The sequence below is a fragment of the Urocitellus parryii genome, chromosome 1 (assembly GCF_045843805.1).
Source record: "Urocitellus parryii isolate mUroPar1 chromosome 1, mUroPar1.hap1, whole genome shotgun sequence".
In the NCBI taxonomy this organism is placed as follows: Eukaryota; Metazoa; Chordata; class Mammalia; order Rodentia; family Sciuridae; genus Urocitellus; species Urocitellus parryii.
Genome location: NC_135531.1, coordinates 223,190,449 through 223,204,889, shown reverse-complemented (window position 1 = coordinate 223,204,889; position 14,441 = coordinate 223,190,449). Strand labels below are relative to the sequence as shown.

The following is a 14,441-nucleotide window of genomic DNA, read 5'->3' as shown; positions in this document are numbered from 1 at the left end:
TTGCTTTATGAGTGTTACTTTTATTTAAATATTACCCTTCAGTATTTTTATTCAAAAATTATGAAAATAAATTCTAATCTAAGTCTTAAATTACTTAATTAAGTAATCTTAAATTACTACTGTACCTTATAAAGTAGAGTGAATAGCACAATGTGTAAAGTTTTACAGTGCAAAAGTCTCATGAGACCTTTATAGCTAGGATGAAGTGATGTCCTTTTCTTATAAGGTGGCCAGGGATTTCCAGGGAATTTCCCACTCTGTTTTAAACTGTAAAAATAAAACCAAAATTAGATGACAGACTCAGAATTAAACTGTGGTTTAAATAGTGATTTATCAATATCAATTTCTGTCACATTTTTTGTATGCAGTACTATTTTTAATCATAATTGCTTTAAGATGCCAAACAGAAATCTAATCTCCACACAATCAGCATTACTATTTGCTTTTCTTATTGGATAAAAATGAATAGAAAGAGCTAAGCCAAACACTAGAAAGAAATTTGAATACAAAAATGTTAATGGGCACAGTGGTATGTGCCTGTTGTCTTAGCTACTGAGAGGCTAAGGTAGGAGAATGGCTTGAGCCCAGGAGCTTGAGACCAACCACTTGGGTAACAGTGTGACTCTGTATCAAAAAAAAAAATGAATTCTAACAAAAAGATGACAAAGCAAAAGTACTCAAAGAAATTTCCAGTTCTAACGAATAATCAAAATAGATAACCTGAAGACTCTCCCATTGGCTGGAAGAACTGCATGAAATATAAAATGTATTCTTTTGAACATATATTTAAGACCTCACCCAAAAAAAAAAAAAAAAAGGAACTTCCCAGAAACCAGGAAAAAAAAAAAAAAAAGAAGGAATTAACAACAAGCACTACCACTGTGCCAATGGTTTTAAAGTCCTTGATTAGGCAGAGAACAAGGTGTTGAGGCCTACAGGCAAAAGAACAATCACTGTAGGTAATTAATGATGGGGTCAGACAAAAGGAAATAAAATGTTAATACCTCCTGAGCACTTCCCCCTCCTCCACCAGTTGCCAAGGTTACCTGCCTCCAGAGAATTATTCCTCACAGTAAGGAGTTAATGAGTAGCCCCAGGGTGACTCCCTTCCTGCCTCTACCCCAGAGCCTCTTCTTCCCGCCTCTGGATCACCTTTTGGGTCATGTAGGCAGGATAGAGGGAGGAGAGAACACAAGAACAAAGAAAATGTAAAATGTATAAAAGGGGCAAGACACCCCTACTTCCTTGGATACCTAGCTCTCGGTCCCCTTCTCTTTGGAGAAGTATATCTTTGTTCTATCCTTTAAACAAAACTTGCTTTCTGTGATTGCCTGGCATTTCTCTGGTGTTCAATCTTCAACATCAGGGGAAAACTGGACTTGGCCCTGATTCTCATTACTGATATCAGTGTTGGGTACACACAAGCTCAGAGATGAAACTGAGATTCCCCCCAAAGCAGAGACCCTAAGAAGTCTTTAACCTCAATGAAGAGGATAACTCACAAGGAGAAATAAGAATCTTAAAGAGAAGCTTCTCTCTTCTGGGCTAGAAGAATGATAGGCTCTCCAAGAAGAAAATAATTAGCAAACTTGTGTGCAGACAACAGCAGACTCAAAACACAAAAGGAAAAATCTAAGGGAATGACACAGAGAAACTAACAAACCCACAACTATTCTAGAGAATATTAACTCCTGCCTAGAGGTCAATAAAAACAAATTAGTAAAAAAATTTTAACAATATAATCAACAAACATGAGGCAGGAACACATAAATAACATTCACCAATTAGATGTATTTGGAATATTTATAATTTTAAGTGTACTTGGAAATTTATAAAAATTTGTTAAATGTCAGAGTACACAGTAAATTCAGCAATGACTAAAAGAACTGATACACAGACCACAATCACTTGTCACAAAATAAATGAAACTAGAAACCAACTTAAAAAGATAATCCACAACTACAAAAATGTAGACATTTTAAAATACTATGGGTGCAAGGCATGGTGGCACACTCACGTAATCCTATCGGCTCAGAAGGCTGAGGCAGAAGTTCAAAGCCAGCCTCAGCAAAAATAGGCACTAAGCAACTCAGTGAGACCCTGTCTCTAAATAAAATACAAAATAGGGCTGGGGATGTGGCTCAGCGGCCAAGTGCCCCCTGAGTTCAATCTCCAGCACTCCCCACCCCAAAAAAACACTATGGGTTAGAAATTCAGAGGTTGTTAAAAATCCTAGCAGAAACTTTTAAAAATTAAGAACTCTGTAATGCTAGCTACTCCTGAGGATAAAGCAGGAGGATCACAAGTTCAATGCCAGCTCATCAACTTGGCAAGACCCTGTCTCAAAACCAAAAATTAAAAAAAAAAAAAAGGTGGGGGGGAGGGGCTGGGGATGTGGTTCAGTGGTTACATGCCCCTAAATTCAATCCCCAATAACCAGGAAAAAAGGAAAAAAAAATAAAACTATATTGGAGGTGGGGTTGTAGTCCAATGACAGAGCGCCCCTGGGTTCAATCCCCAATTCCAAAGTGGAGGTTGGGGGATAGAGAATAATTTTTCAAAAGAATAAAATAGAACCTAACAATATAGAAAAAAATATGAGATATGACCAAAGAAGTGTTTGGAAAGAAATGTACAGCCTTAGATATCAATCCACAAAATGGTAGGAAACAGCAGCAAATCATATATATCAGGTTGAGTCTAGTATTCAGAATACATGAAGTGTTTTTAAGTCTCGGTAATAAGAAGACAATCCAACTTAAAAATGGGCAAAGAAATCAGCAGCTCCTGGTACCTCGATAACTCTAAATGGAGAGATGAAGAGGGGCAAAAATAAGAAGAATTGAATGCAAATTGTCACTCCATCACTGCAATAGAATTCTGCCTAGACAACTTGTCTCTGAAGAGGATAAAGCACCAAACATAGGTATTAAGATGGAAGATTAAAATCATAGTATGCATATTTGATTCAGACCACCTAAGGTCTCATCTCCCATTCAGTTCACAAAACACACATAGCCAAACTATTACCTTCTGGGAAATATTTTAAGACACTTCTCTGAGAAATCTGACCAGAACAAGAAGATCTAAAGAGACAACATAAGGGATCCCAAGAAACCTGCATAACTAAATCCCCCTAAATTAAATTTCAGCTTCTACAAGTTTGACCAGCACAAACAGCTCTTAATAACAAGCACCAGAATTATCAGACTTCTGACTAATGCCTCTCATGTGGAAGCTAGAGAGCAAACAATACATAATGTATCTTTGAGGAAAGAAACACTATGTAGGTGGGAGAAAAACAAATCTTTAAAAACTACCATTCTCGTATCAGAGAAATCAATTACATATATGGTTCATAAACTAGATGCCAAAAAATTAACTTTGCATTTTTTTAAAAAACTTCTTTCTATACAATGTTACAATGGTCATATATAGGCATAATTTTCAAAACAATTATAATATCTCGTGATGAAATATTTTAACTACTGTATTTCACTTAGCATAGAAAAGCAGTTCCTAGTTTTTATTTTCTTTGTTTGCTTTAAGCACTAAAGCTCCTAAATTTTATGCAGCACTAGATTATTAAAGTGTTAAAACATAAAGGTTATATATTTTTTCAAGGAGCAGGTAATACATCATTTTGACTGCTCTTTTCAAAAGCATTAATGGAATAATGCAAATGATATGCTACATGACAGAAAAAAAAATTAAGTGATTCAAACCAACACCTAATTATTGACCAGTTAGAGACAAAAATGATATATACAAAGTCATACATCATACTTTCAAGCATGGGGCAGTAGCCATTAACCTTCAAGATGAGAAATGGGAAACAAAAGAAATTATAGAATAAAAAAAAATTACTGTCCAGTTGAATTTAAGACAGTCCCTGTATAAAATCATTTTTATCTTTTTGAAAAGGCCTAGATCATAGTTCTAACACTGCCATTAATGAACATATTTCATTGAGCTTCTCTGGGCTGCAATGGCCTTATAAAGTAAAATATAACAATGTAAGGATAGTTTTCCTTTTGTTGCTTTGCTTTGTTGCTGTTTGCTGTTATCTTGCTTGTTCTCTTTTTTAAGAGCTTAACTATCCATTAAAGGGTATCTGGTAAGCAATGAGGGAAGCAGGATGAGCCTTCTCTTGCTGTTGCCCCATCCCTCTTTCAGCGATAGCTCACAAAACACTTTTATGGAATCTGCACTAGGTCTTGAAGGCCATTCCCAACAATAAGACCCCAAGATTCTAAACATATAAATGTCACATAAGGCAAACAGTTTTTAATTTCAACTCTCGGCACAAAAAGAAATTTACTTTTTGTGCACTTAATAAATATTTACTGACTGCCAACAAACTACCTAGCACAAAGTCTAAATTCTAAGGATACAATAGTTTAAATCTACTCAACCATTTTAAACTAGTATTCTTCAAAAGGTTTTTCTATTGTCTTCTTGCAAATAAAAGAGGACTAAACCAGCAAAGTCAATTAAGCAACTTTTTATCGATACTCAAAAATGAATAGTCAATAAGACAACAACAATATCACATTTTATATTTCATATAAAAATAAATATTTGAAAATTCAATTTTTAAAAATTCAAAGTTTTGGACTAGGGATGTGACTCAGTGTTAGAGCGCTTGCCTAACTCGTGCAAGGCGCTGGGTTCGATACTCAGCACCACATAAAAATAAATAAAATAAAGGCATTGTGTCCAACTACAACTAAAAATATATATTTTTTTTAATTCAAGTTTTACATAGAAAGAAATATTTTCCTTCATGGATATACATAAGTAAATAAAATGTTGTCAGATGAATATAATGGTTTTCACATAGAATTTAAAAGGTTAATATATTTTGTCATTTTTTATTGCTTTCAATACACAGTTCTTTTAAAAAATAACAGATGTCCAAACTGCTAAGAAACAGAGCACTTCTAAGAAATTACCAAAAAAAAAAATTGAACAAGAACTCAAAGGACTAATTGAGGGAACTGAGAGAAATAATAATCACAAAGAACAACATAGAAAATAAGGACTAAAAACATCTTTGGGGATATAGTTTTATCAGATTATGTAAAGTAGCTATAAATCAAAATATGATATAGATTTTAACAATTAATAATACAAAACAGATTAGAAAGCACAGAATTCCTCTAAACACAACATACATCTAAACTATATTAGCACTAATGACATTTAAGGCAAGGTTGGTTGTGGAGTAGACCTATCCTCTACCAGATGTCTGCAGCAACTCTACCATTCTTCAGGCAATGCCAGTGTTTCCTGGGAGACAAAAATTGTCACTATTTGAGAAACACTACTCTACACGAAAGAAAGAAACTGCTCAGAACGAAATGAAAAGTTTGCTAAGTAAAACATAAAAGATAAAACTCTGTCTTCCTTTCAGAGTGCCTGGCATATAATAAACAATAAATAAATGGGTATTGTTAAATAAAATTTTTCCTTTAAAATTGTTTATATTAATAATTTAATGATTCCTTCAAAGCAATGGAAGTTTCAGCCCAAACCCAGTTCAAATTTCTGTTAGCTACAAAGTAAAAGATAATATTAAATTTGCTTTATATTTATATATTCAAAATGACTAATCAACAACAACAACCTGAAAAAAAGGCAGAGCAACTTGAGAAGTTTATGAAGTCTACTTTAGGAATTTTTGAAATCTACTTTAGGTATTCAACACAAAAGCATCCTCCCACTCATTTTTCCATTCATATTATTTAAATTTATTTCACTCAACAAATAAACTCTAAATGCCTACTATGTGCCAGTGCTGAGATATAACTTCCCTCAAAGATTTAAGAATTTAGTAAAAGCCTAGAAGCAAATAGATTATTAACAAACCACATAAAAAAGAATAAAAAGAAGTGGCTAAGAGAGCAGAGAAGAGAGAACTCAGACAACTTGTCCAAAGGGTTTTAGAAAAGGCAAAGAGAGACGTTGATGGCTAAGCTGAGTTTTGTTTCTGTTTTGTTTTATTAGGTTTTCTTATTTTGTTTAGAGGGAAGGGGAGCACACTAAAATTCCACAATCCACAATTTTCTTCAGATTAGTTGTCTGTTAAATTCAACATATATCTATTACTGCAAATCTTGGCAAAGGAGAAGTTTCAATTACATATAGTATCTATGATGATACTTTGATAGTTATCTGAATATTTCCTCAAAATCAAAGACATTTGCATAATTTTAAACTTGTTTTTAAAAATGTTTAACTTAAGCTTTAGAAAAGCACAGATAAAAGACACTGATGTTGAGCAATAATATTAACTACTAAGATTTAAAAAGAGGTAGAAATATATTAAAAATAGTCTACAGTTTATAATAAAGTATAAGATCAAATTTTAAAAAGATATTCTTCAAAATTTTATTTTCCGCAGTCATCATTTTAAACTTTTATTTTAAAAATGTATAAGTAAAATATATTTTGCTTTATCTGTTTTCTCAGTTGTCAAACACATAGCAATATTTTCACACTTTTTAATAGACAACTATCATCATCTCTGATGTCAATTTTATTTTCTTAACTTGTGCCTCCTCTACTGGTTCAAAATAGAACAACATAAAACCACACCTCAAAATCTACTAATCAAAAATCAACTAAATATGTAATATTTTTAATTTACTAATCATGTTCTATAAATTGAAGAGATTAACATCAAACATTGAGAACATAATCTCAGTCTGATTTTTTTTTATCTTAAAATTTTTTCTCCTCTAAGATTTGAGAGTATACTTCAATGAGAATATATTATATGGGTTATAACTGAAATCTTTTCAGATAAACACAAAATATTCCACTGTGAGACTAATCAATTTGATGGACTTACAATGCTGTATATCTGTCCATTGCAGACTGCACATCTCTACGGTAAACTGTTCGAAGAATGACCATGACAGGGTCAAACTCCTGATCCCAGACTTCAGCTATTTTTCAAAAAAAGTAGAAACAGAACACTGATTTCTTAGAAATAAAGTCAATTTCTAATGACTTCTTACATTTGTTAAGTATATTTTAAATTTTAAAAAATGAAATAGATCAATTTTACTATATTTGCCTTAATAAACTTGATGTTATAATTAGTTTTCTAAGTCAAAAATCACAATTTCAGCATTATGTTCTCTTAAGCTCTACAAATACTAGTGAGCAAAAGTTTTGCAATATAACAATGCCCCACCATAAAAGTTTAGTTCATTTGTTGTTGTTGTTCGTAAGATGCCTATTAGAAAGAAAGACCTTAAAAAGTGCCCAAAGGTAAAACCATGAAATCAGATTAAAATGTTAATGAGCTATTGATTTTCCAGACTCTTATTTCATCTTTTTTGTTAATAAAAGATTTTCTGTCCCTTTGCTAAAATTAATAGTTTTCTCCTTACCTTCTATATAATTATGAACCATTGTCCCATATGTTTTATGTGTACTACTGGTGGGATATAAGATGATTTCAAATGTTAAGTGTATAAAGGCTTTTATTTTAATAATTATGTAATTATTTTTAAAGTGTATATGAAAATTGCAAGCTGCCAATAAAAACCTATAACCTCACTAATAACCTCATCATGTTTAGGATGAGGTAAAGTTTAAAAAAGAAAGTTAACTCATGTAAGAAAACAATAATTTCAGAAATCATTTCCTTGAGAGTATCTCTTTCCTAGTTAAGATTTTTTTTCCTTTCATCCTATCTAACAAAATTCTTAACACTTGAAAACATGACATAGAGCTTAAACTAATTTCAACTTTCTAACATTAACCATTGTCCCTAATTTGTCTCAAACTCAAGTGGGCTTAATAACCATCTACAGAGCATGTTTAAAAAGCAGTTTCTCAGGTTCTTTCCCCAGAGATTCTGATGAAAGCAGATAGGGGATGAGATACAGGAACCTGTGTCTTTAACAATGGCTGCAAATGAAGCTGGCAAAGGTAATATACATATTGCACTTTCATAAGCACTGCTCTACACCAGAATGCTACTTTATTCCTGAATCCACCTAAATGGATGACACAGAGTTCTTTATTATAAATAACTACTGCTTTTTCTTTAATGGAATACATTCCAACCACAGACTCTAGAATCGTCTTGTTTCTTGTATACTCTGAAAAAATTCATTACAAGGCTTTTCTGCTGCTTCACCAAATACAGTAAATACTATGTAAAACTTTTAAAAAGTTTGCTTTTTCACTTAAAAAATGAATGTTGAGGAGCATATAACTGCTACTCCCTTCAAAATTTTAACATAAGCAAAAACCTGAAAGTTAAAAAAAAAAGAAGAAGAAAACACTGAATCAGAACTTAACCTGTCTAGCTCTTGTCAAGCACATCATCTGTGAATCTAGCGGAAAAAACTTAGAAAACCAGTCATGTAAATAAAGAGTTTCTATATTTATATAGGTTCAAATTTGCCAATTTTATCAGCATTCTATATAGATTTTAATTTGAACTGTTTCAAACTAAAAATTGGGAACTAAGAAAAATTTCAAAATAATTAGAAAACAAGATATTTTTAAGTATATACTTTTATTTTATAATTTCTGTTTCATTTTGCTTATAGTCACTTATAAAAAGAGTTCATATCTAAAGTTCCTTTTATAATTTAAGAGTCAACTAAGAAGCCTGATTATAACATAAAACCAAAAATTTGTAAATAAATGGAAACAATATTACTCTTTACCATAAAATACACAAATTTCCTAAGAAAGCTGAGAGAAGAAAACCAAAACTGAATCAATAAAAGGTGAACATTTCCTTTCAGTGCATAAAAGAATTTACCTCCAGAGAATTGATGAAAGGAATTTATGTATATACATACTATATAAACATACCTTTGGGAGTATACATGCCTTGTTGCATAGAACCTCCAGGTTCAAAAACAGGAGCCTTAAAATCAGCTACAGCTGATAAAACTGATTCAAAGCTGTAACTGCCTGGGATAATGCCACTTTTGGGGTTGGGATTTTCTGGAATATAATGTATGTGTCAAGAAAAAAAAAATTCATCCAAAAAAGCCAGCTTCACAGCCTTTCCAAAATACTATAGTTTCCTAATTAATTTTACTCCAATGGGGAATAACTGGCTGCAATATATAAAATTGGCCACAAGAGGGCTACATAGCTTTCCAATAATAACTTATTTTTATTAACTGTGATTTCTTTTTTTAATATTTTAAATCTAGGAGCCAAATAATAAACTGCATGATGAAGTAGTTCCCAGGTATATTTCCTCCCAAATAAATTCATCAAATTTCAAAGAGAAAAAAAATCTAATTGATCTCCATTTTCATCATTTTACAAATATTATACCTTTCCTTAGAAACCAGAAAGAATGTTATAAATATTAATCAATATTTTTATGAGCAAAGAGATTATTTTTCCAAAAACACAAAATTTTCCCAAAGAAAAAAGATGAAAAGCAAGTTTAATCAAAGAAGGAAAGTAGTAAAACACAAAGATTCTTTTTGTTTCATATTGAAGTATATAATTTTTCTTAAATTCAAAGTTACAGAAAATGTTTTTGCCCTGAACTAGTACTGATACATACACAGTCTACAATGGATGAATGAAATCATCAAATATCAAGTTGATGTTACTTATGAAAATCAAGGAAATCAAATAAGTATTCTAAGGAAGCATCATTTCACAAAACCAAAATTTCAATCAATTCTTCCAGACAAAATCATAAGATAAAATACTAAATTTAGTCAAATATTTTCCTCACAAAATAATATTATAATCTTTGTCTAAATGTTCATTAACTAAAAAAAAAAGAAAAAAGAAAAAAGTACCGATTGTATACTCAGTCCTATGCAAACAACCATAAATTTCTGGTTTGCAGACAAGAATATACAGATTTGAAAATCTTTTTTCTTTTTCAAGATTGAATTCTAACAATAATCCAAAAAAAAGTCAGAATGTTTGAAACGCTGGTAATGGTTAATTACAAAGTAAACCACTGTGAACTAGAATTCCAGCCTGGCTACACTGATGAAGCTAACTATCTACCTTTTTAAAAATACGCAGCTTCCTAATGCTATTCTAGAATGTTAGTTCCTGGAGAGTCCATAACCACTATCCCCAAGGTCCATCCTAAAGACTGAAGAAAGACTCCTAAGAGGTAATAATAGGTTAAAAATACCTGTCACCATCCCTGAACAAATACTTGAGCAAACAAATGGCATCCTTCTTTTCCTATATCATTTTTCAACTCCAAAAAAAGCATTTTTAATTAAAATACTAATATATCTTTAATTCATAAAAATAATTTTTATTTTAAATACAACTAAAAGAACATTAAACATTTTAAAAGGATATGAGGTCCAACAATGAACTATGTGTCCTGTCGTTCATACATAGCTGGGCTACCATCTCTGCCCTGAGAATCTCATCATCAGACATTCCTAAAATTATTAAAAATAGAATTAATAAATCTGAATGTAAATAATAAAAAATAAACATTTTACCCAGATGCTTTACCAAATATAATATGCTTCAAATTAAGAGTAAAGGATGCAAAGCCCCAAATTTAACTATTTTAACTAGCTGCTATTTGCAAATCAAAGGAGTTCCTTAACCAAAGGAATTTTTTAAAATATTTTTAGTTGTAGATGGACACAATACCTTTACTTTATTCATTTATTTTTATGTGGTGCTGAGGAGCAAACCCAGTGCCTCACATGTGTTAGGTAAGCACTGGACCACTGAGTTACAATCCCAGCCCCCAAAGGAATTTTTTAAAGGCTATTCTAAAAGATATATCAATTGTACAACATATCAAGAGTTTGAAAGTATGTTTAAATATATCTGTATCCTTTCCTTTTTCCATAAGCTGATTATTACCACATGGAGAAGGAAGGAAAGGGAATAAAATAGTTAATAATTTAAGTGTTGCTAATACTAGTAGTTTTTACCTAAATGTAAACGAAGACTCAAAAGAATCACAAGAAATGTAAGAGCTCCTTCTAGCATCGATCTTTCATGCTCTGCATCAAGTACTGTATTTTGATGTTGCGATGCCATTGTCAATAAATCTACCACTTTAAATCTATAAAAATAAATATTTGAGATAAATTTTTAGAAGTTAAAACAAAATTAACCTATATTCTAAATATTTTTTTAATAAAATTATGCTTACCGTTCAAAGACAGATGATATAAAATAATCTGGGTCAAGTCTAGAAGCACAAACCTTAAAAAAAAAAAAAAGAAAAAGCTTTATATCTTAATATACTGTTTACTTCTTACTCTTTTTTCCCTGTTTTGACATTGTGGAATTCGGGGAATTATTGACCTGGAAGAGAGTGCCCCTCCCAAGGATAATTCCTAAACATAGTAAGACCTTACTTGATAACATACCTCATGTAAGCCATCCAACCCAGGTTAGCTAACTTACACACCAACACAGGTTTTCCCCTAAACAACCCAGAGCTGAATACATACAAGTCAAGTACAGTCACTATGCCACAAAACCACCAGAATTATTCAAACTATTCAAGTCTAAACTGTTTTCCCTGCCCTGCCTTATCTTTCCTGCAGAAACCAAAACAAGGCACTGGCTTAGATCCTCTCACTCCTGCCTCTACCTCCTGACCAAAACTGATGCTTTCCTTTGTGGCCCCATGTGGTTTGGTATGAACTCTTTCCTTAAAAATGTAAGTAATAACTTCTTTCATTGGTACTGCTCTCTCCATATTATCACTCTGTTACCTTTATAAATTAAAATTTCACAGGTATAAATTAGACACTTCAAAACACAATATTATTATCAAGTTGACTTTACCTGTAATAAGTAAATGTCAGGATCTATCATGGAATTACAGAAATGAGACTGGACATAAGTCATGGCTTGTCCTTTGATTTGCAAGCCATTTCGTACCCACATATTGCTGTGGATTTCAGCAAGACTTGCCTAATAAAATAAAAAATAAGTACTTTAGAGAATAAATCACATAAATTCAATCTTTATAAAATCACATTAAATAATCATTCTTAAATATTTTATGACTTAATCATAATATAAACCTGGCATTCTAAGGTTAAAGATATTCAGTTTAAAGGCTGAGGATGCAGCTCAGTGGCACAGAGCTTGCCTAGAATGTGCAAGACCTTAGGTTCCATATCCAGTAATGGCAGAAAACAAAAACAACCCCCCCCCCAAAAAAAAGTTGTTGGATAAAAAGTTATTTAGCCCAAATACATATTTTTAATTTTTTAAAATAAATATTATGTTTTATATAGCCACCTTTTTTGGAGCTTATATGTGAGTTAGTTTTCAAAGATGACTTCTAGATATATTTGTAATATTTTCACTGAAATCTTTCATGAGAAGTTAATGTTCAGTTTCACTTAATTTCTCCCTCAAAAAATGCACACATACATGAAGCTCAGAGAAACACAATGGAATGAGTATAAAAGAAACTTGGCTATTTAAAAATCAACTAAAACAACCTACATCTTTAATTCAACCTAACTCAACCTTCGAAAAACTCATCTTCCAAATAACTGGAGGTTTTTATAAAAGGATATTAGAATAAATTTTCTTTCTTATATTTCTTATATGACTTGGTTAGGTGCTGGCTAGAATAAACAAAATCCTCAAGTCAAAGAATGTTTAAAAGAAGTTCTAAGAAGGTCTTAAAGTGTCAAAAACATACTTTCACTGAATTTATTCCTAAACTATATCAAAACTCCTCATATATTTATTTCCAATGTTTACTAAAACTAATCAGTCATAACATCACCTTTTACCTGTTCCTAACCCCTAGAGTTGAAATTCAATGATTAACAATCTACAATAGCTAGGAAAAATAAATTGAGATGCAAGTCCCTCTAATGTATATAAAAGACTGGCCCAGAAAATTATAGTGTGAGAACTCAAAGAAATCTTATTGCTTACTAAAGCTAATACTTCTTTCTTCTTTCTCATCTCATTTTACAGATGAGGAAACTGAAGGCCAGTGAGGAAATTTCCCCAAACTGTGAAGAAAATAAAATATTAGGAATCCCAAAACCTAGAACCTATTGGGTCCCATGACTTCCAAAACAATGGTAAATATGTTTAAATTCCTCTGTAGTTAAATATAGTGAAAAGAACTCCTAGGGAAATTAAAGCTACATCTCATAAAATAAATTTTAAAAACACCTGAATTAGGCAAAAACACAAGAATTCATTTTTTTTCATGTTTTCAAACATTTTGGCTATAGTAACAATGATAAAGGCACACTAACAAAATAAGAAAAAGCATCACTTAGCCCAAAAATCCAATTCAAAACTATTTAAAATTTTGAATACATACTTGAATTTGGAGTGGGTGAATCATTAGTTTCATTAACATCTCCTGATCTGGTAAAACAGAATCCAAATCTAGTTCTTGACATTTTACAGCCTAAAAATTATTTAGAAAAAAAATAGTAATTCAATATTTCTCCAAAAATAACAACTTTAAAACAAAACAAATTTGTTTAATGGGAGTCTTACCTTACTCAAAAACATAGCATAGTAACGATGTAGAGGCAGATGAAAAGTGACTTGGTTAGGTGCTGGCTGGAATGAACAAAATCCTCAAGTCAAAGAATGTTTAAAAGAAGTTCTAAGAAGGTTTTAAAGTGTTAAAATCATACTTTCACTGAATTTATCCCTAAATTTTATCAAAACTTAAAATTTTAGAAGTTATTGCTTTAAAAATCACTACAGTTAGAATTATTACAACCTAAACACCTAAGTCCTTAACAGAAAGTATATATTATTCATCTTTGAAATTTCTGAAGCATCTATCACAGATTTTTTTCTAACCTAAGCTAAAGCAAATAATCATTATAAAAATGAAATGGAACAGATTACCTTCTACATTAGTCCATTTAAGGACCCTTCAATTACATGCATTATAAACTTGATAGTAATAAGAATAATATACTCAATTAATATTCATTGAGCACTTATTATGTGTTACGTCACCATGCTAATAACTTTACCCACAATACCTCATTTAATTCTCACAAGAATCCTATAGAATAGGAACTATAGATATTTCAACTCAACAATAGAGGATTCAAGCTTAGAAAATATAAGTCACTTCCTAAAGCTTAAAACTGGTAAAATGAGGAGCTGGTCTGGACCTCACTGCTATACAGAGTATTAAGTGGACCGGACAGCTGGGCACAATGGCTCACACCTATAATCTCAGTGGCTAAGGAGGCTAAGACAGGAGGATCACAAGTTAAAAGCCATCTTCAGCAAAAGTGAGGTGCTAAGCAACTCAGTGAGACTCTGTTTCTAAATAAAATACAAAATAAGGCTAGGGATGTGGCTCAGTTGCCAATTGCCCTTGATGGAGGGAGGGAGGGAGAGAAGGAAGGGAGGGAGGGGAGGGGAGGGGAGGGGAGGGAAGGGAAGAAGGAAGGGAAGAAGGAAGGAAAGGGAAGGGA

General features: G+C 31.8%; 1 protein-coding gene across 6 annotated transcripts in view; it reads right to left on the bottom strand.

Annotated features, from left to right (window-relative positions):
* Ubr3 (ubiquitin protein ligase E3 component n-recognin 3) overlaps window positions 1-14,441 on the bottom strand; it is a 222,444-nt gene that overhangs the window by 113,798 nt on the left and 94,205 nt on the right. For all 6 annotated transcript variants that reach the window (XM_077802756.1, XM_077802758.1, XM_077802761.1 and 3 more), the window contains exons 12-20: window positions 13,495-13,560; window positions 13,313-13,402; window positions 11,797-11,925; window positions 11,153-11,205; window positions 10,929-11,062; window positions 10,333-10,418; window positions 8,848-8,989; window positions 6,857-6,953; window positions 126-267 (exon numbers count right to left, since the gene is read on the bottom strand). In XM_077802756.1, the coding sequence (XP_077658882.1) occupies window positions 126-267; window positions 6,857-6,953; window positions 8,848-8,989; window positions 10,333-10,418; window positions 10,929-11,062; window positions 11,153-11,205; window positions 11,797-11,925; window positions 13,313-13,402; window positions 13,495-13,560 (939 nt within the window). The remainder of the gene's footprint in view (window positions 1-125; window positions 268-6,856; window positions 6,954-8,847; window positions 8,990-10,332; window positions 10,419-10,928; window positions 11,063-11,152; window positions 11,206-11,796; window positions 11,926-13,312; window positions 13,403-13,494; window positions 13,561-14,441) is intronic.